The 25,113-nt window shown below is 41.8% G+C and overlaps 1 protein-coding gene across 1 annotated transcript; it reads left to right on the forward strand.

Moving 5' to 3' along the window:
- The first annotated feature begins 13,253 nt into the window (after window positions 1-13,253).
- LOC138100630 (SPARC-like protein 1) lies at window positions 13,254-22,440 on the forward strand. The gene is made up of 10 exons (XM_068998505.1): window positions 13,254-13,314; window positions 13,442-13,495; window positions 16,005-17,174; window positions 17,879-17,948; window positions 18,589-18,716; window positions 19,276-19,396; window positions 20,163-20,299; window positions 20,754-20,902; window positions 21,776-21,924; window positions 22,412-22,440. The coding sequence occupies exons 1-10, from the start codon at window positions 13,261-13,263 to the stop codon at window positions 22,438-22,440; spliced, it is 2,061 nt and encodes a 686-aa protein (XP_068854606.1). The 5' UTR covers window positions 13,254-13,260.
- The last annotated feature ends 2,673 nt before the right edge of the window (window positions 22,441-25,113 follow it).

Genomic DNA, 25,113 nt, shown 5'->3' on the forward strand with positions numbered 1-25,113 from the left:
AGGGTCTATGTCATAGAAAAAATAAAAATCCCACAGAAGCTACTCTACATTATACAGGAATCTAAATGCTTATGATAAACCACTTTTCAGCAAGAAACAAGTATTAAATTCAAGGAGATGTTTCTTGGTTTTCTGTAGTTCTTAAAAAGGTGGTTAAATACTGGGGGGAGGGGTAGGCCAAGCTTAAGCATTATAGTAGTGTTCTGAATATCAGAGCAACAAAGAAAAATCTGCAGTTGCTTACTGAAAGTTATTTTTCTGAAAATAATACATGGGATTGTTGGTGACAAGCCTGTATGAGCACTCAGCCAGCAGCCAAAGTGCTCTGTAGGTGTGGGTGGGTAAGGGCAGGGAGTCTTTCCCTTCTGACATGCTCTTAAAGCACAGAGGCATTGGGGCTGATGTGAAGCTGTGCACAGCTGACTTCCAGCACCCAAAGATAGAGCTCAGGAACATCACCACAGCACCCACCTCTGATCCTGAGGCAGGGGTCTGCATTCCTGCTCCACTTTCACAGGGACTGCAGTAGGAATTGAAGCTGACTGCTTTTAAGACCTACATTTATAAGACCTTCAACTTATTCCCCCAGTAATCAGTTCACCCAATTCAGATACCAGTTATAAGGCTGGATCAAGTGTTCACTGTTAACACCATGATGACTTTAACACTCTTCCTTGTTTGATGAATAAAGCTTTTTGATGTTGATGAATGAAGCTTTTTCTTCTCCCCCTAGTTGTTCTTAATAATATTGTACCAATCACCAAATGAGCAGCTGTAAATGACTGATGGAGTCTTACACAACAGCCTAATTCTGCTGGGCAAGTGTATTCACACTCTGTTAAACTTCCAGCAGAATTCAATGGTACACCTCAAAGGAGTTGCATACGTGTGATTGCACATGCCCATCACTACCTTTTGACTCAGTCTAGTTCCTCTTCACTATTCTTGCTGGAAATTCCTCGTTACTCAGTGCTTTTTTTCTGAGTGCAGAATGCATACAAGAATATTGCACAGGAGATAAGAAGCAGGAATCAAAAAATGTTCATAAGAAATGAATATTGGATAAGCATTGACCCTTGTGCACAGAATTCGATTTTGCATAACACAAACAAAGATGTGAAAATATGTTTGATAGGCAAACAGGGCAGACTGATGCAAACAGATGAGAGCAAGGTGCTGTCTGGGGAAGCAGGGTGGAGAACAGGTGCTGCCTGTTCCCTACCTGCATGGTCCCACAGCAGGACCAGGAACGCAAAGCTCCCCTCCAACTGTTTTTAGGAACTTCAGAGCTCCAGTTATTGACAAAAGCTTTCCTGAGGGTTTCTAGTACTTGTGACTCCTGACATGTCTGCAAAGCCCGGCACTGCCTGCTCCAGTCACGTATGTAACTGTGCTGCAGGAGCAGCCCTGCTCTGCCCAGATGTAATTACATGGTACATGCTGTGGCTTTCTATGAGGAAGTGGCATCACCACCTCTGTCTTCTGCCAGGCTCTTCTCCAGAGGCAGCCCAAATGGGAATGCAAAGCCATGAAAGGACTTCCTTCGTCTGCCCAACCACACGGGAGCTGGAGGATCCCTGGAAAAGTCACCCCAGCTTATGTGCCAGGGCATCCTTTACCTTCAGCAGAGTCTTGGCACTCCTTACTGAAGAAATCAGGCCACAAAAGCTGATCTGTCTCACCCATAATCCCATCATCACTGTGGGTTTAAGAACTTCACTACCCAGCCCACGTTCAAATCTTGCCCATGCCCACAGCCATCATCTCTTCATGTGACTAATGTGCTCCAGCAGGTAAGCTCAAATCTTTCCATTCCCTCCAACCGAAAAATGAATGGAATAAAGGGAGGTCTCAGTTTGATTCACTTCCCCATTTTTTTTCCTTTCAATGAAACCAAAAAAAATAAAGCCAGTGTGAGCTGGCTGAGCATTAATGCAAACTGTGCACTCAAACAGGCGTCATTAAACCCCACTCAGTTTTGGGATCTTTTCCAGAAAAGCCCATAATTTTCCATTAACAAACCCAGCCCTTGCTGTGCTGTACCAGGACAGCCTCACAGCCAACAAGGGGCTAATGGCCATGATCCCAACACAGTGGTGCAGCACAGGGAAATGCTGCCATGATGCAGGTGTGGGATGCAGCACAGAGGGGCTGATGTGTGGGAGCAAGAGATGGGCATGGGCTGGGCACTGCAGATCCCTGAGTGATACACAGCTCACCAACATTTGGGCCAAAACTTCTGGCTTTAGGGGGTAACAAAGAAACTAGAAAATATATAGTATTATTGAGAATTCTACGTGTAGAAATATTCCAAATTATTATCCTTTCTTTCCTTTTCTGTAACGGTTAGGTCCTGAAGTGGTGGCCATGGAGATCTTGCTCTACACAATGTGGGGTGCTGTTGACAGGCTGTTCTTTAATGGCTGTGGACCTAAGGAGATGAATTTCTGGGGAAAAGCAGGCAACACAGATCTCTGAAAGATGGTTCTTCCACACAAGTGCTTTGCTTGCTCCCCGTTTGGGTCCTGCTTCCCTTTGAGCACAGAGAGAAAGGCACCCGTGCCCACACAGGGAGAAGGTACAGCATCCTTCCCCTTCCCACTATCTCATCCCATGGCAAAACTATAATTTGATTCCTCTCTCTTCAGATATTTTTGGATTTTTCAGCACTGAAATTAGCATAACTCATACAGACAGGAAGTTGTTGCTACAGCACTGGAGAAGGATGCTTGGAAATGAAAACCAGTCTTTGATCAGAAAGTGATCTCAAAAACCCTTTTGATGAAAAATACCAAAACAGGCATATAAAAAAAGGCCTATCAAAAGAATGCTCTACGCCTTTACTGTCACTTAATTTAGGCAAAAGACAATGGGAACACTTTTATAGCTGTACTGTGTAATTTACCAAGAGTTTCTGCAAAGGCAAAGAAATAAACTAAGTTCTTAAAATAAAAGAACAAGAAAATTAAACAAATAGAAATGGAAGTTTTACTACGTGAGGCACATCTTGAATACCCAGAGTATATAACCAGACATGACCATCTGGAATCATCCAGGAAGCCTTCACTCAAAAAGTAATTTGGCACCCCCACAAAAGATGTAAGATGGATCTCTATAAAAATCCAAGGAGTTCACTGAGGATGAGACACAAATCTTAAACCAGCTCAACTACATCAAGCTTTCTCTAACCCCAAACCTTGCCTAAAGAGGAAATGAGCTCGTGTAAATGCCTTCTGAGTTTCTAGTGCTGGGGAACAAGAGGAGTATCTTATGGAAAGAGTGTTTCTCTCTCCTCAGTCCTCCCTTCCTGACAGAAGGTCCCTGCCACCCCCTGGAAAGCAGGGCAGCGTCCTGCTTATTGCCCTCCCAGCTCACCCATCTCATTGCCCCTTTGCTCCCCTCTCCCCAGTAGAAATCCAGTGCCCTGAGCGACCCCAAACAGGCATTGGGACTGCAGTGAAAGCCACCAGCCACCCTACCAGTGATATTTATCTCCCCCCAGTGTCCTGTTCCCTTCTTGTTTAGTAAATTTTGTTTTGAAATAAACATCTCTTCAAATTCCTTTCCCATCAGAAAACTGAAATGTGCTGGGCGTGGATTGCCTTCTAAAACTGCTCCCATCAGGTCATTCACAAGTGGTATTTTTAAACTCCTGGCTGGCTGAACAGCAGACACTGCAGACATTACACCCACCCACCCCCAGCCCTGTCTTTGTCTTGTGAGAGGCTGCAAGACATCACACACGCAGATGGCAGGTTTGATAGGAACCTGACCTTCGTGCTGGCACCAATAACACACCCTCCTCGGTATTTATTTCTATTTGAGGAACAGGCAGTTGCACAAAGTTGAGGATGCATGCAGCAAGTGGAAAAACCTGAGGGAAGAGGGGAGCAGTCACCCAGGGCAGAAGCTGGGGACCAAAACCCTCCTGTTCCCTGCAAATCCTAAGAGCAGCTACCTGCTTCAGGGAAATGCCTCGTTGCCCCTAGCCAAGGCAAAATGCCCTGAGAGCTGTTGTCCCCAAGCTCCCAGGAGCAAGGGAAGCTCCCTGAAATGCTGGCTTGGAGGCAGGGTAAGAGAGGCCCAGGAGCAGGATGGGCTGGTTTAGCTCTACAAAATTACACTTGGGTTTTGCTGATTCCTGAGCAAGACAGAGCCAGCATTAGAGCTGAAATAAGTCGCTGACACACTATATGGAATACCAGCAGAACCAGGACCATGACAGGAGAGGGTGACCCTCCATGCTAAGACCATGCTGTTCCTGAAACAACAAGGAACATTAATTGCAATGTTGCACAATCCTTATGTCTCCTTATGGACAAAGGCTTTGCTGCTTGTCACAGAATCACAGAATCATTTAGGTTGGAAAAGACCTCAGAGATCATTGTGTCCAACCCATGGCCAAACACCACCACGTCAACCAGACCCTGGCACTGAGTGCCACGTCCAGTCTTTCCATGAACAGCCCCAGCGATGGTGACTCCACCACCTCCCTGGGCAGTCCATTCCAATGTCTAATCATCCTTTCTTGTGAAGAAATTCTTCCTAATTTCCAACCTAAACTTCCCGTGGCACAGCTTGAGGCTGTGTCCTCTTGTCCTGTTGCTGGTTGCCTGGGAGAAGAGACCAACCCCCACCTGGCTACAGCCTCCTTTCTGGCAGCTGTAGAGAGTGATAAGGTTCCCCTTGAGCCTGCTCTTCTCCAGGCTAAACGACCCCAGCTCCCTCAGCCATTCCTCATCAGACTTGTGCTCGACCCTTCACCAGCTTCATTGCCCTTCTGACATCACCAAAGATCACAGCACTTACTAAATAAACAGCCTTGACAAACTCTTTTGTGATTCTCAATGTGCTTTTTACATCAGATTCCCCATCACAAGTGAACCTGGCTTTTTTCCCCAGTTATATTTGCTTCATGGTGCTCCCAAATATCTGCAGAGTCACTTCACGTGGCAGTCAGGTTGGAAATGCAATGAAATGGCACCCATCCATAATATAAAACCTGGTTTTCCCCCTGCCCTAAGATTTAATTCCATCTACACAGGCAGTTTTAAGGCAAGAACATCAGAAATTAGGAAGCTGAGTCCCAATGAGCAGTCCCTGCTGTGTTACACGTCCGTGAAAGCCTCTGGCAGCAGTGTGTGTCTGAAATGATTAAGTGCAATAACCACCTCCTCTTGAGACACACATAGAGATTGTACAGCTTGTACAACACAAGTGTTTTCAGTAGAATTGCTCTTAAAATCCTCACGCTGAACTTCATCTCTTTGCCTCATTGTTAAAGCAAATGCACATCTGAATAATAAAAATAAAGCACATCTCTGCAGAACAGAAGGGTACAGATCTTTTCATGTTTGAGCCATGTCTACCTCTTGCTGGCTTAAGGACTCTTCCTGCTCTTTCTTCCTTCCTCTTTTTAAGAATTTGTTCAAGAAAAGGGTTTGAATAATATAGACCATTAGCTGAGTCTGTCTGGCTGACGGGCAAAAATAGCCATCCCTCAGTCTGAGCTTTAAAATAGCTCCTCCCCAACGGGACTCAAATGTTCCCCGGCTGGGCAAGATGTTTATTTCTCTCCCTCCTTTTTAAACATTTAATTTCAACCTATGCAGGCACTGTGGTCAAGCATGACACAGCCGAGAGCAGCAGCTCTCAGGAGACAGGATGAGAGTCTCTAACACCCTGACTGCATCACAGACAAAGCCTGATATAGCAGCAGCACAGGGGCAGCCATGCCGGAGCCTTGGTCCCATCTGGAGTCACTTCCCACACGCCATAAGTGCGGCTCATTCCATACATCCAGGCAACAGGAGTCCTGCCTGGCACTTCTTGTCTTCCCAGGCATCATGAAAATCACAGGCAAATTTACATCCAGTACAGCATTTAATGCAGGTAGAACAAGAAATAAAAAGCCACAATAGAGTTTTGACTAGCTGAGATTGCTGAAGTGTAATAAAGCAAAGGAATTGTGATGTGCAACTAGACAGAACTAGTGCTGTATGGAATAAAACGCTGATGATGGAGGGCTCCTGGGTTAGAGCAAAAGATAAACTGTGCAACCACATAGTCTGTATTCAAGGGAACCTGTTTTTAGATGCAGAACTGACCAAGTAACAGGCCAAAAAGATCACATAGGAAGAGTTTTAACTTTGTGTCTCTGTGATTTTTAAAATGTATTTAATGATAAGCTACACTTTAGTGAAAAATCTCAACAAAAACCTCTTGGGAGATAACTCAGTTTCAGTATACTCAGCCGCAGCTCATATGCATTTATTATTATGCTCCAGAAATGCTTGCCAGTCTCGAAAGGACTCCAGGCATTGCTGGTATCTAATTGAGAAGGGCAGCCTTTAGTGTCAAAAAAGCTGTGCCAAAATTTCGTTTTTCAGAGTATAGAAACTTCACTCCAAATTCAGCACAAAGAGCCTCCAGAAGGCAGTCAAGTTTTCTTCCTTTTGAGGAAAGAAGAAAGCAGTAATGCATTAATATTACTTAGTCCAGAGGTTATGACATATTTGTATATGAACACACCTATATATTGTATTTACTGTAATTATCAGTGGTTTATTTTCAGTATGTAAGTTAATTTAGAAAGAAATGCATGCAAAAATACTTGGAAAAACTTCCTGATCAGAATCTCTATCATAAGATACCTAAAGAGCTACAACTGATATTCTCCTGCCTCCCCCCAAATTAGGCACAGAAGGCCCCCCCACCCCCAGTATTCCTTTGGTGTGGCACAACTGAACAGAGCTGGTCAGAGGCACCAGTTCCCTCCTATCCCCAGCACTGTCTCCAACCACTTTTTCTACCTTTCTCAAGAAAACTGAACTCCCCATGAAATGCCTCTGTAGTCCACAGGAACCCTATCAATCATTTTGAGTAGGAAAGGACAAGCAGTACTTGCCAACATTTCCAGCGGGAGTAGCTACAGGCTGTGATCTTTTGAGAATCTAAATAATTTATACAGTTATCTAAATGAAGACCATTTCACAGGCTCATCAAAGGCTTCAGATGCATCTTTTGTTAAGGAAGTTACACCAAGACTTCCCTAAATTCCCTGATCAGCTGTTAATTAATGGCTAAGAGGCAAGCAGGGATGTGCCTAGAGCCCTCTCAACACCACCTGGCAGACTGTGATCTTCACCACTTGGGACTGCACAGCACACACACATCAGCACTGACTGCAATCAGACTCAGTTTCACGTCTGCTTGTTGTTTTGTGGTTCTTTTTGCTCTTTTTTTCCCTCTGCAGTAAAAGGAGAAAAAGCATAGATACATAGCTAGGTATTATATAATTTATATAATACCCAGTATAGGTGCACAGTTTCTTCATCTACACTAAAACACTTGAGTTCCAACTTGCTTAGGCATTTTCATTTTGGGGTAAAGCATATTTGATGGACCAGTCAAACTTTATTTGTAAATCAGAATGAGCACCAAGGTCAAAATTTACCTTACAGTTTAAAAGCCTGTAAGCTGAACCCTGGTACATGGTCTGGAAGTGGATGGCTCAACACCACTCTCTTGTGGGCAGAGACCTGAACCCTCTGGCTGGACTGAGCACGCAGAGGTGCCGACAGCTCCAATAAAAACAAATATTTTTTGAGCCCAACTCCATCTCCCCCACAGTCTGTCAGACCCACAGATCTTTGCTGCTAGAGAACACAATGCAAGACAGGCATATGAATAAATGTAACGCAAAATTCTCTGAGGTTTTGCTCTTCTTCCTTTGTTTAAAGTGTCCCATTTAAAGTGTCTATTTAGCAGCTGTCACAGTGAATCCGATAAAGCAAATTTTTTCACCGCCCTGTACTCATCTGTCTTCTTTCTTCTGTGTTTAATCTTTCTCTATTGTTTGCTGCATATCCTCCCTTTCACTTAGCTCAGCAACTACTTGGCTACCCTCTTCCCTTTACCTTGTTGGCACAGCACCTCTTTCTGGTAACAGAACTACTAATCCACCACTGAGAATGTTTCCAAAAAGCATACAGCCTGGCACACTGGGGCTGGCTGAGGGCTGGAGCACTAGGACTGATGGCCCCAAGTCAAGCTCAGGCCTCCTGGAGACATAGGAAAACAACCAGAGATCTTCTCAACCAAAGCATTTTGTCATCAAACATGAAGCTAGAAAATATTGTTTAATTAAATATTTAATAAATATGTAACAGCTCTGCTAAACAATGTATAATCCCTCAGTGTCCTCAAAACCCAAACATTTCCTCCCCCCTGCCCTGTAAGTCCCAAGAAAGCTGTTTAAACACAGAAACAGGCAAAGCCTACAAATCACATACAGTTTTCCAGTAATAACCCTCAAACACCTACAAATTTCAGCTTCAAGTTTCTGCACAGTTCTTCACAGTCTGGGGCTATTTTTTGTGAACTAAGAACTTCAAGGCAACGTTAATAGCCATTACCAGAAAATCTTATGACAAAAAGAGTTAATATTTAGCTACCTTAAAATTAACATTGGTGTACTTGTCCTAATTTCTGGGGAGCCACCTGAACAGTTTTCTTCTATCAGCTGAGAGTCCATCCCTATCTGGAATATTGAAAAATCACGGGAGAGCCACTTAATCTTTGATAACCCAGTAAAACTAATCTGATGGTACAGCACAGCACACAACAAAGTTTTGAATAGATAAAACCAATCATCTTTTCAGCATGCATAACAAAAGAAAAAACAAATGGGAAGTTCTGACATATCCCCACTCCTTTCAACACTGACTGGCTGACAGACCAGCACAATTTCAACTCCAATAGGCATGAATTAGTTTCCAGGCAGAGAAGCAGAGATAAAAGGGGAAAGGATTTAAAGAATTTCTCATGGGCTTTTGTCAAAGGGGTTTTTTTCTGCTTGGTCCACAGAACAAGGGCTCAGCTGTGATTTCAGGCTCTTTTTTTCTTGTTTTTTAAAATTAACTATGAACTTCACAGTTGGCCACATAAAACATGGTCAATTTTTGTACATTTCTCACTGCATCTTGTCTAATCAACACCCAACGTCTATTACCTTTTTGGGTGAAAAGAGCAGAAGCCACTAAAACTGAAACTTTAAAAAGAATCATATTAAAATATTATCTAAAGTGACTGAATTTTCAGCATTTGCATTACAGTTCTTACCATTCACACACTTCATTTCATTTTGCTTCAACCTCTCTTTCAGTCATGTCAACACAATATGTAAAGTGTCCTCCTTAGGAAGAGAGGATATTGGCAGAATGGGGAATTTGAGGCTGGAAGTGCCTCTGCTCTTACATTGGTGCATCCCCCCCCACTATTTCTGGACAACCTCCCAGAAAGTATTCCAGTTCAGGTAGAACATTTTACGGAATAATGAGATGAGAAAAAAATAAAGAATAAACTCATTAACGTTTGCAGAACCAAAAGCCACAAAGGCTCTGCTGCAGAGGCTCACAGAGGTTTCCACACTCCTCACCAGCTCACTCTGTGCCGTCGCTATGGCAGACAGGCAGCACAGCCATGGCAACAGCTTCCAAATAGCAAACTCCTCAGAGTTATGCAAGAGTCTCCAACCAATACTGGGTTTTACATATTTAATTCAGAGTTTCTATCTTTTTGCAGACTTACACACACCATATGCAGCATACTGAAACAACAGTGGGCAGTTTAGCAGGGACTTGCATCCCTTGTGCTCCGCTTTCCCCGGGCCCACAGTGTGGCTGCCCCAGCAGATCCCTTAGTTCAGCTCTTCTGGGAGGAGCTGATGCAGCAGGAAGTCTTGCACCCCCTCCCTTTGGCTCCCCTCCCTGCACAACACTAAATATGTCCTTCCCACACAGCCGCTGAGCTCCACTGGCCCGCAGCCCATGAGCACCAAATTGTCTTTCTGATTCAATTAATCCAGCAGAATTCCACTAGCCCATTGCCCCCACCTCATCCCATGGAAGCCTAGGATTCCTTGTTCCACCAAGACCCAAAGAGTACCATCTTCCTTCACTGAAGCTTGCAGCAGAAGGCATCTGCTGAGAGGATCTGTTTCAGACAAGTACATCTCAGGAAAAGCAGCAACGTTTTGCAAAGCTCAAGGATTTCCAGTACATCAGTGGCAGGCCAAGAAGGAGCACCTCTTCTACTGATATGGTACTATTTCGTCTTTATTCTTAATTAAAAATTTAGAATGCTTTGTATCTAACCCTCTGTTTTTTTTTTTCCACTTACTGCAAAATAGCTGAAGCTTTCATACGGTATAATCTATTTTAAGGATAACACATTTCAGATGTTTCTGTCTAGAACAGAAAGAAGTGTCCTTTGTAAGAGGAAACACTGTGTAGTTACTGTGTTGAGGAAGACAACTCTTATCTTACTACTGGGATAATTATTTTTCCAGTGATCTTGTGAAACAATAAAGCATTATGGCCAACAGGAGCCAAGAAAAGTACACACCTCCTTTGGAACTTTGCTCCAGCTGAAAGCCACAGTGCAACCTAATTTCCCAACACTTCAACGATCTCTTGAAATACCAGTTTAGGAACCTTAGTCCAATAGACAAGGCCAAAAAACCAGATTCATCCTTCTTTTCTCATACTGGAGAAGAGAGAGAGAAACTCTGGCTGGTCTTGAAGGAACATTTCAGAAATGTGTTAGTAGAGCTAGTGCAAACATGTACCAAACAGGGAGCCCCTGAAAGAAATGCAGATTCTGGGAGAGGACAAAACCCACCAACTAATATCAAAATAATCCTGCCTAATAAGTAAGTCTCATTTTCCTCTCCTCAAATTAAATCAAAGCAGCTCATTTTGACTTGATCTGATCTTAAATTACAGAGAGCTCTGGGTAAAAAGAATCCCAAAACTGTAAAAACTCAGATCTAAACAAGTAGAAAATAGAATGAAATGGTAGAAGGGAAACGTAAGAGATTAAACAATTAACATTGAGTTAATGTGAATTTTTGTTTAAAAATTGTTTTTAAAAGTTTGTTTAAAAATTGTTTTAAGATGTCCTGAAATACTTTTGGTTTGGTTTTGATTTGTTTGCACTCAGCCATCAAGGACTTATGCCTGATGGCTTTTGCAGCTGTAAAACTGGCAGCATCAGAGGGATCAAGTCTCATTAGCTGCTATTTGCTGGTAGAGAATGAGTGAAATAGTTTTATGCTTTAATATTTATTTTCTTATTGTGATCTCTTCTTTTACTCAGATCAAATACCTGCCTCAAACTCTGCCTTTTAGTTGTATGTGTGTATGCACATAAACCAGCTTCTACGTGTATAATGTACTCATGCTCTCACAGGGGCTTCTGAAACAGACCTACAAACAGGAATGTGCTGTACCAGTTGTAATTTAAGAGTATCACACTTATGTTTTTACTAAAAATCATGTCATTGATGAGTATTTCAAGTGACTGTTGACATTATTAGAATGGTAGCCCTGTAGCCTCCTGCCAACAAAACCTTGCCATGCAAACCCAGTACTCCTAGTTAGCATTGCTTGCTCAATAACCCATGCTGAAGTATTGTTAAATTCCTAATTTCTTGGTCAAAAACCCCACCATACTCAAGATATTTTCCTATTCCCATTTTGGCTAAGTTTTCCTACAGATTCTCCTGCAGAGTATAATGACTTCATTTTCCCAGGGAGATGTCTCCCTGCTTTTGAAAATAGCTTCTTGTGTAATCGTTCCTCTCTGACGGTTCTATTAAACTTACATGTTACAAAAGCTTGCTTTTAAGAATTCTCTTCCTTAGGACATATTTGGAAATTAAAGCAAGAATGAAGTGTCTTCCTACTTAGATTTCAGTGTAAAATAAAGAAAAAAAAAAATCTCACAATGCATCATATAACACTCCATTCAGTGTGGTCAGGCTTCCCTAATAATTCAATACTTATTCAAGACTTGTGCTTCCTGTGGGCTGCTGTGGGCTTGCTACTACTAAGAAAAGAAAATACAAAAGCCCTGTCCTGTCACCTTAACTCAGATTTGTTCCAACTGTTTTTTCATTATTTGGACAAAGGCAGGAGAGGCAACTTTTACAGACAGAGACACAAGCCAAATTAGAAAACTGCAATTATAAATAAAATACAACACGCAGAACTTTTCATTTATAACTCTTAAACTAGTTCACCAAAACAAATATGACAAATGGGAGTTTTTACAAAGGAAACTCAGTTAAGTGACATGCCCAGATCTGTGTTGCTCACCAGGAACAGAAAGAAACAGAAATCAAGCCTACCTGACATTCAGCTCCTTCTTTCCTCAGTCACTTGCCAGGCCTTCAAAAAGCAAAGTACACAGTTTTTAGGGCTTTACATGAAATGTGATTGTTTCCCTGCATTTCTGAGAAGTTGCCTGCATAACCCTCAGTCTAACAACACTTACCTTGATCTGAACTGACTGCCCATACCCAGCCCAGTGAGGCATTTTGTGTATGCTCATTAATGGCTTTTGTTGTATTCTGCCTTTCCCTCTGAAAACATCTTAGACGACTAACTGTGAATGCCAAAGAGATAATAGATAATTAGTCAAGAGGTCGTTTGGAGACTGAATGAGCTAACTGCAAGAAAAAATGGATTGCATACTAGATATGCCCCACTAATGAGTATTTTGATCCTCATTAACTGAAAGATGATGACATTAAACAATGTTTAACAGAGGGATCTTCCAAAAGATCTTCCTTCTCAAAGGATCTTCCAGATTGTCACTTTGGGTGACAATTGCTGAGAAAGCACAGAAGCAGGACTGCATCCAAAGCAGGACTGTACCCATTCTTCAAGCAGCCTGGGCAGCACTTCTGAGCTTGGAGACCTGCTGAGCAGAACTTCATCACTTAATTCTTCCTACCAGACACAGAGGGGAGCAGCCAGGAGACACCTCAGCCGTAGAGATGCCACAAGCAGACACTGCCTCAGAGTTCAATAAAAGGTGGTATCTCAGAGGAGTGGATAAATACAAGTATTTGTAAGCATTTAAATACTCAGCCGATGTCACAACTCTGCCTTTCAGTAACACCCACTGGAGTTTGTGAGCACAGCCTACAGCTTAATCCCTGTCAAAGAACTGAGACCAAAGTGTCCTCCAGTTAAGCTGGTGTAACATCTGAGTTTACAGGACACTGCATGGCAATTTTGTGGGTCTCCAGACTAAACAAGTTATGTCAGCCACTGCATTGCTTCTATCAGTCATTTCTAGGTCATTATACCAAATCCTAACTTTTTTTGTTTTCATGTTTCTTGCAGAAAGGAAACTTCTAAGCTTTACCCCTGTACCATTAACTGTTGTCCTCTAGAAGATCTGGAAAGCATGAAGGCTGTAGCTCTCTTCATTTTTCTTGTAGGACCAATTTTTGCTATTTCAGTAAGTCCTCATCATGCTACTATTACCAGGCACTTAATTTCCCATTCTGAGAATATTCTATGTTATCCCACTGACCTGTACAAGATTTTTATGGACATGCAGATATTCATATATTTGTCTTTTTCAGACCCATCCTGTAAACCACAAGCTCAGAACTCACAGACAGAAAACTCCAGAAAAGGTACTCTTCTTGTTCTTTAAATAGGAAGTAACATTATTCATCTCAAATATAAAAACACATTAGCACATACACACTGGTTGGCAAACTGATTTATGTTAAAAAACTTTAGGCCCTCTCACCCCAAGAATTAATGCCAAGTATCTCATGCCTTGCATATTAAACGATTGCAAACAGGACAAAATCAAAAGCTCAAAATGGAAGTTTCACTTATTGACAAAATTACCTTAAATGAATCCCCACATATCATCATTACCTATATTTGTACGAGCAATAAGCTCCAGTTACAGTCAAACTGTGGTACAAACAGCTCCAGTACAGGAGGAGGATGAAATCCTCAATTTATCACACCAGCTGATCACATGCAGTCTCAAACATACAAGAATTTTAGTCACTGTATGTTTCATTATTCACAGTGCAGAGCATTAGACACAGCTTGTGCTGGCAGAGCACTCTGTGGCTGACGAGCCAGATGCCCTGATGGCAATGAGACAGAGGATTTCACCAGCCCTCCCTACGCCACATATGTGTGCTAATGACAGAGCCCACAGTTTTGCATTCACGGCTGACCCAAATTAAAATGCCTTTTTATTGCACTCTTCTGGTGAGCCTTTGTGGCTCAGACACAATGGATCTTGGCTCCAAGCCATTGGATGTGTCAGAACTACTAAACTCAGGTCATGCTCTGTGGTAAGAGATTCAAAATCCCAACTGTTATGCTAACCTTTTTGTTATTTTTAATTATAAACAATATCCCACTCTGTAGAGCCTTCCAGATACATTTCATATCAATCCAGATGGTGCTCTGCACTATGAGAAACAAAAAATTAACTTTTCCTAATGAACTACCCAGCTGAAGAATGGTATAAACATCAGTTTGTAGCCCACAGCTGTCTACCAGAAATAACACACAGAAGACACTTGCATCGAAACAAGACCTTGCAATAGCCCATGAATCATCAGTTCCAAGTGTGTGCATCATCTATCAAAGGCCAGTTCTCCCCCACAGCGTCTAATCACAGATAGTGACTGAAATTTGCCCAAGTTCCTTCATGAGCACCAGAGTTCCTAAGAGCTGATTTTATCCAGGTATAACAGAAAGCAGCATCTGGAAGCCATCTGCAGGCACATCTCTGCAGGACAAGTGCAGGACAAGGCTTCCTGTCAAGACATGAGCCAAATCTTTCTCAAACTGCTGCTTCAAACACAGACACCCACAATAGACAATCTTAAAGACTGTTTGGCCTTGTGTCTTCTGAATCTGTAGAGCTTTGGAAAAGCTCCACCCTGAATTTCTGTTAGATTTGAGCAAACATAGGATCTTCCCTTTAGTTGGGAATCAGTTGGAATCAGGTGGAATGGATACAGTGAATATATTTTCCAGTACTATTCCCACATCAGCAAGGACACCAGGCAAAACGCAAAACTGTAAAACGTTAAGATACCACTTTGACATTCCTTTGACAGGAAATAGGATATAGCTGATCTACAAGAACCTAATTAATATTTCCAATCCTACCTTTAAAAAAAAAAAAAAAATTGTATAAGTATTTGTGAGTGGAGTGTTTGTTTCCAAGCAGTCATAAGACTGCCTAAACTAAAGGAAAAGCTATTCCAGCAACTTGGGTGCTGAGAAGAACCATTCTCCCCAAATTAAACCCCCCAAAAGCTTTAAGAAAAATCAGCATCAGGTGCTATATTGCTGTAAGCAATAAGCAACACCGAACATGCAGAGGTGTTGCTCAGAAGTACACACAGCAGCAGAAAGGTAATTGCTGAGGCAAGACCTGACATTCATTTTAGTACCTGCTTTCTTCTCAAGCATTTGAACCATTTCCACCGAAGGTAATAGTTTTGCTATTGGCTTGACAGAATAAGAAAAAAAAAAGGCACTCAAACATCTATTGTTGATCTTATGATACAGTGATTGTCACCACACACAATAGTTCCTGGTGAGTTCAGCCAGGAAGCAATGATGTATCAGACTCAAAATAGATAAATATATGGATTATGAAATCAATGCAGGGCACTCCTCAGGAATTACTATCATGACACCTTATGAAAGGTGCCCTCTCTTCCCCTGCTCCTCTTTTCCCAGGTCCCTTATTTTTCCCCTATCTGTGTAGGAAGTTATGTTTCACCTCCCCCTTCTCTGAGGTAAGTGATAATTACTGCAGCCTACAAGCGCCTGGAATTATGACTAAACCACTAATTAAGCATTTTGAGATTTCACAAGACACCCATATGCACCTGTCTCTGAAACAGAGTTGTATAGACCTCTCCAGAAACTCCAGCACTAAAAGAAGGGACAGATAAACAGATTTGCTGAGAAAGAGAAGGGACATCAGCACTGAATTTCGTGCTCTGGGCTAGTTTAAGAAGAGCATATACAAAGAAAACAAATAAAGCATGCCATGCTTTGCAATACAAGGCAAAAAATAACACTGCATCAACTTCAAATAAAACCTAAGATTTATTAATCTCCTTTTTATTTTTAAAAATTTTTTTAAAGAGCGAATATATTCACCCTGAAGCCTCAAAGGAAGAGAACACAGGGTATTTAGACAAAGGTGATTTTCTGCCCAGTCACAGAAGCTTAAAACCAGCGGTATCAGTACCAGGCACTGAATACAGGGATGAGCCCCAGACCATTAGGAAACAAGGAAGAACTGGGAGCGAGCATCAAGTGAAAAACAGCCTGAAAAGCATTGATTTCCTTGCACTGCACAATAAACCAGGTTTGGCTTCTGATAACCAGGACAGTGACTCTGGGAGCAGTGGCAGAGAGCAGTCCAGCTCTGAGCATGACCAACTCAGGAAGCATGAGAAACATGGGAACACAGCAAACCAACACCTTCCAGGCCATGCAGAACACCTAGTGGGTGATTTCAGCCTTCATCATGAGCGTAACATGTGGAAATATAACAAAAATGCTGTTGTCCTGTCTGAAAAAAACAGTGAAAGCGATGAAGAGGCAAGTATGGAAGAAGAGGACGAGGAATGGGGTGAAGACACTGATTACAGAGACAAAAAGCACAAAGGCCACCAGACACATCAAGGTGACCGATACAAAAGACAGCAACATGAGAACAGCATGCAATCAGATGAACTCCTGAGAGATTCCAGCCAAGCAACCCGGAAAACCAAGAGACACGGAGAGAAATTTGACCTAGAGGAAGAAGAGAGGGAGAACAGCCAGAAGAAGTCCGATAAAGAAGAAATCCCCCTCTCTCAGAAAAACCATAATGATGATCAGGATAGAAAACAGCAAAGTCAAGAGAGAAAAGACAATATTCAAGTGAACTATCCAAGTGACCATGACACAGTGGTGAAAATACGAGATAAGGAAGACAGTAATGATGATGATGGTCATGATAGTGGTGACATTGATGGTGAGGAGTATCTCAGCAACACCTGGAAAGAAGCAGCCTATGAGGAAGAGGAGAGAATCCAGAGTAATGACCAGGAGAGAGTCAGTACTGAGCCTGAAGGGGATGGAACCACTGAAGGTAACACTGCAGTTCATAGAGAGACTGAGGATTACCAAATTGCCAAGATTAAAGACCTTGCTCACTCTGAACAAGATGATTATGGTCATGAGCCACCTAATTCTGACAACAAGCAACAACTGAAAATGAGTAGCTCTGTTCAGAGCGTTAATTCAATGGGCAGTGAAGATAAGGTAAGTTATCTTTAAAATAAAATTGGAATACTACAAAAAGGGGGAGAGGGAGAGAGGGACCAGTTCCAAATTTAAATTCTTGATGATTGAAATGACATGTTGGAGAAAAACAGATGTAATAAGTTATTAATATGCAGAAGTCTCATCTCTCCTTTTATTCACTATTTCTCTGGTTCATGCTGTGTCACTGCACACAGAGCATTTAGGTGAGTTGGACTAGGAAGGAAGTGAACACCATTCATGTAAGAGCTCCAGCCCCGTGGGGTGTGTAATGAAACACACAAATAAATGCAGATACACAGATACAAAACCTGAAACCCAATCTCCAGTTTACTAAGACCGCCTGTTCACTCCTCTCTCACAAAGATTTTAAACACTACTACACAAAAGTGAACAGCTTGGAAAGGCAGGACTACAGTCCACAGAATAATTATAGGAAACTCAGGCCTTACCAAGCTCCCATTTCTCTCTCTCTTCACCTCCTACTCTTATTTTTTTCCCCAAATAACAAGAGCATGTTAATACTACCAGAGGCTTTATGCTCTTCTCACACATTTTGCATAGCAACCTCTCTCTGCTTCAAGCAGAGCAAACTGTGCCTCAGTCGGCTCTATATTCGGACCTGAGAAAATTTTGTCCAAGTATTTTTTTTTTCTTCCCAAGATTCACCACAGCTTTCTGCCTATGCCTCTGTGTCTGTGCAGGTTAAGACTACAGGCAGTTCCCATGGCGAGATGGAAAGTGTCAGTAACAGGAATGAGGAGGCTCTCCTTGGTAAGATAAGCCCCAAGCAAAGCTGTCATGTAACGCCCAGCTCTCTGCAGCTAGGAAATCTGCTGGTCTGCATTTCTTTTCTGCCTTTTGCAGCATGGGATTTCACGTGACTGAACTGTGCTTGTGCCTAATCCTGTGTTCCCAGAGAATCCCTTCCATATTCCCTTGAATTTAGTAATTTGTTTGTGAAAAACATTTGTAGGCAGTGCACAAATTTTTGTGTCAGTTACACAGAAATGGGAATTACCTTGCACTGAGAGCTTTCAGTTTCAGAACAGTAGCTTGGATTCAAGTAGGAGTGGGACAAATGCCAGTGCTTGATTCAGCAAAGACAGATGGGATGTGTTTCACCAAAGGAAGCTGGAAGTGAATGTTAGTCCTTACAGAAGAAACAGCTTTTTGTGAGAAAATTATTTCCCCATCCAATTACAACCTGGGACTGCTAGAAGCCTCACAAAAATCCTCATTTAAAGTTTGGCTTGTTTTATTCAATCCAAGATCCAGCTTCATTTCAACAAACTTAAAAATGCGCTTGAATTTCTTGGTGAATATTGGGCTGTGTTTTGCTTTGGCTGTCAGTAGTACCTGACAAACACTTGGCTTCATCCCATCACCTCCAACAGTCCCTCTTTCCTGCTAGGATTGCCAGACCCATGTCATAACTTCCACTGCAAAAGAGGCAAAGTCTGCCATGCAGACAAACAAGGGAAACCCCACTGCATTTGCCAAGATCCTGCTGCTTGCCCTCCCACCAAAGACTATGAGCATGTGAGTATTTCACCCAGTGCACAGGACTGGGAAAAGCCACCTAAAGTGTTCATAAGATAACATATTCCCCTGCTGTTATTTAGAATGATTCTACCCTAAAGAGCATGCAAGTGAGTTTGAATGATTCCAGTAGTTGCAAAATTAAGTATAAAGCACCCAAACACACTGACTATGGCTTGAGAGCAGTATGAACCCATGTAACTGCACAGCAACTGACTTGCTTCACTCAGTCTCAGGGATTGCAATTTTTCCCTGTCACTAAAAGTTTCATGTATCCACTTTGTGTTTTAGAGCATGTGCTGAGCACTACCACGTATTGAGTGAAATAATCCCACAGCATCTCAGAGGCTATATTACAACCACAAAAATAAACTCAGGTGTTGCAAAACTGGGCATGCAAGTACAGACAACTAATTCTCACGTGGGCATACAACAACTAATATTTCCAATACTTCTGATCACGTGTACTCCCTGTGGGCGTTCACCACATGTTAATGATGCTTTTATTTTCTCAACACAGCGGTGGGGGTGGTGGTTTTGCTTTTCCCTCCTCCTCTAGGTTTGTGGTACGGATAACAAGACTTACGATGGCATATGTCAACTCTTTGGCACCAAATGTCAACTGGAAGGGACAAAAATGGGCCGCCAGCTGCACCTAGACTATATGGGCTCCTGCAAATGTAAGCTTGTTTTTCTGTGAAGAATTCACCTAGGTATAAAGAAGCAGTAGCCTTAACCCATCAGCCAGCCCTAAACTACCCTTATTCTTGTAATTTGCCACTTGTGCATCAATTATCTGCTAATTAAGACCTCCAGAACCTAAGCATGTTTAAAAAGTATCTGAAACCTAGACATCTCTCCTGTGCTTAACACCAATTTGTTGCTGACCTTATCTTCCCCCTACACTGTCTTATATGTTCCTGTTGCTATAGCCTCTGAAGATTTTGTAAATCCTTGACCAGAAAAACAGTGTTTGCAGTGTTAGTAAATGAAAATGCCCATCTCTAACTCCCATAGAACAAAACCCCAACAAACAACAACCAAACTTAGATGCCACACGCGGAAGTCAGGATCTAAAAGCCAGAACTGATTTCCAACCTCTTCACGTGCTACATACGGTAGAAGGAAAGTGCTTTCCCAGCCAGAATACTCCTTTGCTGTCAAAAACTCTGCTTTCATGCAACTGACTGATAAAAGCTCTACTGCACAACTATGCTCAGAAGCTGCCCGGATATATAAAAGTTGGGTCTTGCACAACTGGTTAAGCACGTGCACAAAAAACCTGTAGATTTATAACTGAACACATTAGGTGCATTCACAATTTTATGTATTAACAGTTCTGTCAATTTTAACTGGAAGTTTGATAGTGAGATCCCAAATCTCAGAAATGCTCGAATAGGGACTAAACAGATGACTTGTTAACAAAAGCTTTCCTCTTTGGCACAGACATCCCGCCCTGTACTGATTATGAAGTGGATCAGTTTCCCCTCCGGATGCGAGACTGGCTTAAGAACATCCTTGTCCAATATTATGAACGTGACCTGAACACTTCTGGGATTCTAACTGAAAAGCAAAGGAATAAGGTCAGCAATCCTTTTCAGATAAAACCATGCAGTTACATGGACCAGCCCAGAACATCTCATACTAAATGGTACGAATTAGATGACTTCTGAGATGGCTTATTTCACAGTAAAACATGAGTTGCTTTGCTCAGGACAGAAGATGTGATAAAACTGGTTTAATCTTCTACCAAGCCAAGGCTACTGCCCCCCTTAGCCGAGCCTGACAATTAAGCCACAAGAATTTCACTTCCTTTCTAGTTACTGCCAAAGTTAACACGGACAGCAACAAAAATCTCCTAGACCACCTGAGGCAAGCTTTTTGTGCTGTGTATGGTCACAAACACTAAAACCCATTTCCTCAGTGGTATTTTATTATCAAGTTTCATTTCTCCCAAACACCTTCTTGCCAGATAGTTCTCTTCAGGACAGATCTTCATTCCTAAACAAAAAATAACAATTTCTGTGTTATGTTCAGGTCAAAAAGATCTACCAGAATGACAAGCGCCTTGTGGCTGGCGACCACCCAGTTGAGCTGCTACTGCACGACTTTGAGAAAAATTACCACATGTATGTGTATCCTGTGCACTGGCAGTTTCACCAGCTTGATCAGCACCCTGTTGACAGGTAAAAAAATATTTGTGGTTCAGTTCTGATTTGCCAATTAAACTCAGGCTGTTTTACTTTTCTAAACACCTCAAAGGATTCTCTACATATAGAAACCAGTATCCTCCCCCTTTCTAACACAGAACTTTTTCCCTCATTGTTTTCCTGGTCATGTCCTAGGTCAGAGCCTGCTATCCTCTTGCCTTGCATGATAATGTATCTTTACAGGGTCTGAATGGCTACTAATGCTCTCAGCCAAGAAGAAATCCTGTTATTACTGAAGCTAAGAGCAAAAGGCTAAGTACAGAGGACAGAGCCCTGGCAGCAAAAATCCACTAGTGAGGTATCCATAGTTTTCAACTAACACCACAGAGGCCTCTCAGTTTAATGAGTAGATACAGTCACAGTTCAGAGAAAGCCTCCAGCTTCTGAGAACGTGACTCAGATTTCAAGCTTTTCGTCATATCACTCAGTGATGGGATCCGTTATTTCCAAGTTCAGACCTTCAATACTGAGGGACAATCACACCTACTGCTTTAGAACAGAGCTAAGCACTTTAGCAAGCTTGATCTCCTGAGGATAAAGAGCAGAACTCCACAAGTGATGAGTAGTGAGCAAGTCGCTCCTTGCAATACTTGTAATTACTACACAAGTAATACTTTTCTAGGAGAAAAGATCTTAGCAAACAAACATGCAGCAGAAGCATTTTAGTTCATCAGATATTAGATATCTTTATAGTGACCTGGGACACATTCACTACAGCAGCACCATAACAAAATCCAGTGGGGCATCTCTGATAAAGCCATCCTTACTGTCTTCTACCTTAGATCACCTTTGACAATCCTGCTGATTTATTAAGGAAATGCAGCTCTCCATATCTGCTCTTTCTTTCAGATTATTAACACACTCAGAGCTTGCACCTTTGAGAGCCTCCCTTGTTCCCATGGAACACTGCATAACCCGTTTCTTCCAAGAGTGCGATGGAGACCAGGACAAACTCATCGCTTTGAAGGAATGGTGCCACTGCTTTGGGATTAAGGAAGGTAAGCCTAAAAAAATAGGCAGATGCACCTGACAGAATGTTCCCATCAAGAAAATTACTCAGACCTCAATGTAAGGCGAAGAAATTGTAAGTAGAAGCTCATGGCTACTGTGCTGGGAGGAAAACAGAACAGTAACAACAAGACTGCAAAAGGTCAGCAGGGTTAACAACATAGCACAGGTTAATCCCAGAAGAGTTACATGACAGAAGGCATTTGGCCAAACAAGCAGACTGAAGAAATGAATTCAAAATCTTACTAGCAAGTCCCTAATTTTAAGTGGAGGCTGATTCTCGTCAGAAGTCAGACACAAGGAGCTTCACAGAATTCTCTCAGCTCTTCTGATGACAATTCACCAGTCATAACACACGTATACTTCTGCCAGTTGATTGCTCATCCATAGCATCAGTCACCTTATTGACAGTGATACAGCATAAAAATGTCTCTTTGGCATAAAATGTCAATAATGTTTTCTTCTTCTTTGTTGCAGAGGACATAAATGAAAATCTCCTATTCTGAACCCAGCTGAACAGACTCCCAGTACTGTACTAAAACTAGTGAATCCTGCTTCTGTAATTAACAGTTTCACAGCTTTCAAGAAAAAGGTGGAATAAGTTTCACTGAATTCTTATCAAATAACAAAAGTGCAGAAAATTTCTACATTCATTAGCAGCAGTAAAGTTTAACTACTTCAATTGGTTCATAGCTAAACAACTAGTGTTTTCCCCCACATGTACCCATGATCTCTCTGAACCAATAAATACTACTAACCCAATGACTAAGCTGTTCACAAAACTCCTCAGTAGAATTACAGAATGTAGATTTTACTGCACACTGAAATGGGACTTGTTTCCTTTATTTACTGTATTGTCAGCTTAACACTCTGCAGAGAAGTCTCAAATAAAATAGAAGTCTACTTGGAATATGGGTTTTGTCAGAACTTTGTCAAAGAAAATTCTATTTCTTTCACCATTGCCCATCTTTTGCTCACCTCAAAAGAGGCACAATTTAAGCATTAAAAAAGCCAGGACAGTATGTGATTATTCCCGAATCCCTATAAATTTGTGATTTTAAGGTAAGCATTTCACTGAAAACACTCCAGGCATGTTCTGCTTTAAGGAAAAAACCCCAAATGCTATTCCTACAAAGGATGATCAGCAAACACCTTTCACCTGAACCATGTCACCTCTCCAATGAAAAGAAGATGGGATTCAGAAATGCTATTTTGGTATCTTAAACAGTGGAAGTCCCCTCACCCCCTGCTAATCTGCTCTTGAACCAGCAAGGGCTGATAATCATAGCTTAACACCAGCCTGATGCCCTGGCATACAATGAATTAAGCTGAGATTATTTTCAACACAAGAACTTCTTGCACAAAGCAGAGATTACTTCCCAGCAAAACCAGTTTCACTGCCAGTTTTTTCCACCATCCCAACTTGTTGCTCACTTCACATTCTGCAACATCACACAGCAGTGTGTAAACAACTCAGCCTGGATGGCATGTACAAAAGCATATTCTCAATGCTAATTCCATTTGGAAAAAATCCTTTCTCTAGGACTTCAAATGTCTTAGGGGAGAAAGTAACTTTGACAGCACTTTTCCAGCCTAGCTGCAGTCTTTTGCATATTTGCTCTTTCTGCAGCCAAGACTCAGCCACCTTAGAACAACTAAATATAGCTCACACGAGGATAACTCTCAAGAGATTGACTCACTCTCCACTGAGACAATGCTCATCACTGCTCTGCTCAAACCCACTACTAGGAAAACATACAACAAAATTGGATTTATCAGGGCAAAGGGGAAATATTTGCCCTTTAAATAGTCCAAGTTCTGCAGGGCAAATAATGATCATCACCAAGATGGTTACAGCTGTGGATATATGAAGAATATAATGTTTTAAGGAGCAGATGAACATCCCACCTGATGAGCTCTTGATGTCAGTGGCCTCAGACAGATCCAACGTGATGCCAACTTCTTCCAAACTGCATCCTACAAGATTTTCCCGATACATGTACTCAAACTTACTTACTTACTAGTAAAATAATCATTAAAACAGAAGGATCAGGCAAGCACCATAACTGAAAACTTATTTTCAAGAGCTATTTTCAAGAGCTCTTTCAAGAGCTTTTTGTTTAACCCACAGAGAGTTGGATGGCAGAAAGCACAGCTCTCAAACTGCAAGCACAAGGTCAGTACACAGATGGCTTCAAAAGGTAATAGCTTTAATTCACAAGTTCCCATTTCTTCAGGAAAAAAGAAAGTATTTATGCTGCCTCTCAGTTTGCAGCTTCAGTACTCTCAGTAATATCACCTGAGTACTCCTCCAGCATCGCTACAGTCAGAATACCTATACTGAAAAAACAAACAACAAATATTCCTTTTATAACACATTTCCACTGCCAAGCTTGTCAATCCTCCAAGGATTAGTAGGGATTGTTATAAAAAAACCCTGTCATTTTTATCAGCTGAGAAGTAAACTAATCATCCAAAACATCTGAAGAAGGCATGATTCATGACATTTTGTGGTTTTCTGATGCATAGAAAGCCGAAGTATAAAAAACTGTATCTATAGACTACAGATCCACCTCCCCTGACCCCATAAGAAGGGTCTGCTCTAGTAGGTCATGCTTTCAAACTACACTGCTGGGGGCCTGCTCTGCATAATGTATCACATCACAGAAGAAATCAAGTAGGCAGGAAGAGGTGAGCAAGGATTGAAAGAAAAATTAATAGCTCTTGGCATTACTTTTTCTTTGAAAGGAACATACTAATAACTCTGCAAGATTCCCAGGTTTTCCTGCATGAACACACATGACTCCTTCAGGTTTCACTAGCTAACTGGGAGGCAGAGGGAGGGTTGAAAAGGAGCAAGCCCTAAACCCATTCATTAGCTAAGCAGGATGTGGATAAAGTCTCAACAGTGCATGAGTGTGTCACAGTATTGTTACACAAGGTAATTCCAGACCATGACATTTCTCACCACCTTACTTCAACACATGGATCAAAATTCCTAAAGTCCTCAGGTTTCAACACCAACTTTCAGCTGTCACTGTCACCAACACCTGACACTACTAGACAATTAACAGCAATTGATTAAAAACACAGGGAGAAATGTCAGCAACGGTTGTGCAGCTCCTGTTAGCAGCATAAATGCCAGAGAAGGCCCACATCAGCCTCCTGACTGCGAGCTA

This window comes from Aphelocoma coerulescens, unplaced genomic scaffold (assembly GCF_041296385.1).
Source record: "Aphelocoma coerulescens isolate FSJ_1873_10779 unplaced genomic scaffold, UR_Acoe_1.0 HiC_scaffold_121, whole genome shotgun sequence".
Taxonomy (NCBI): Eukaryota; Metazoa; Chordata; class Aves; order Passeriformes; family Corvidae; genus Aphelocoma; species Aphelocoma coerulescens.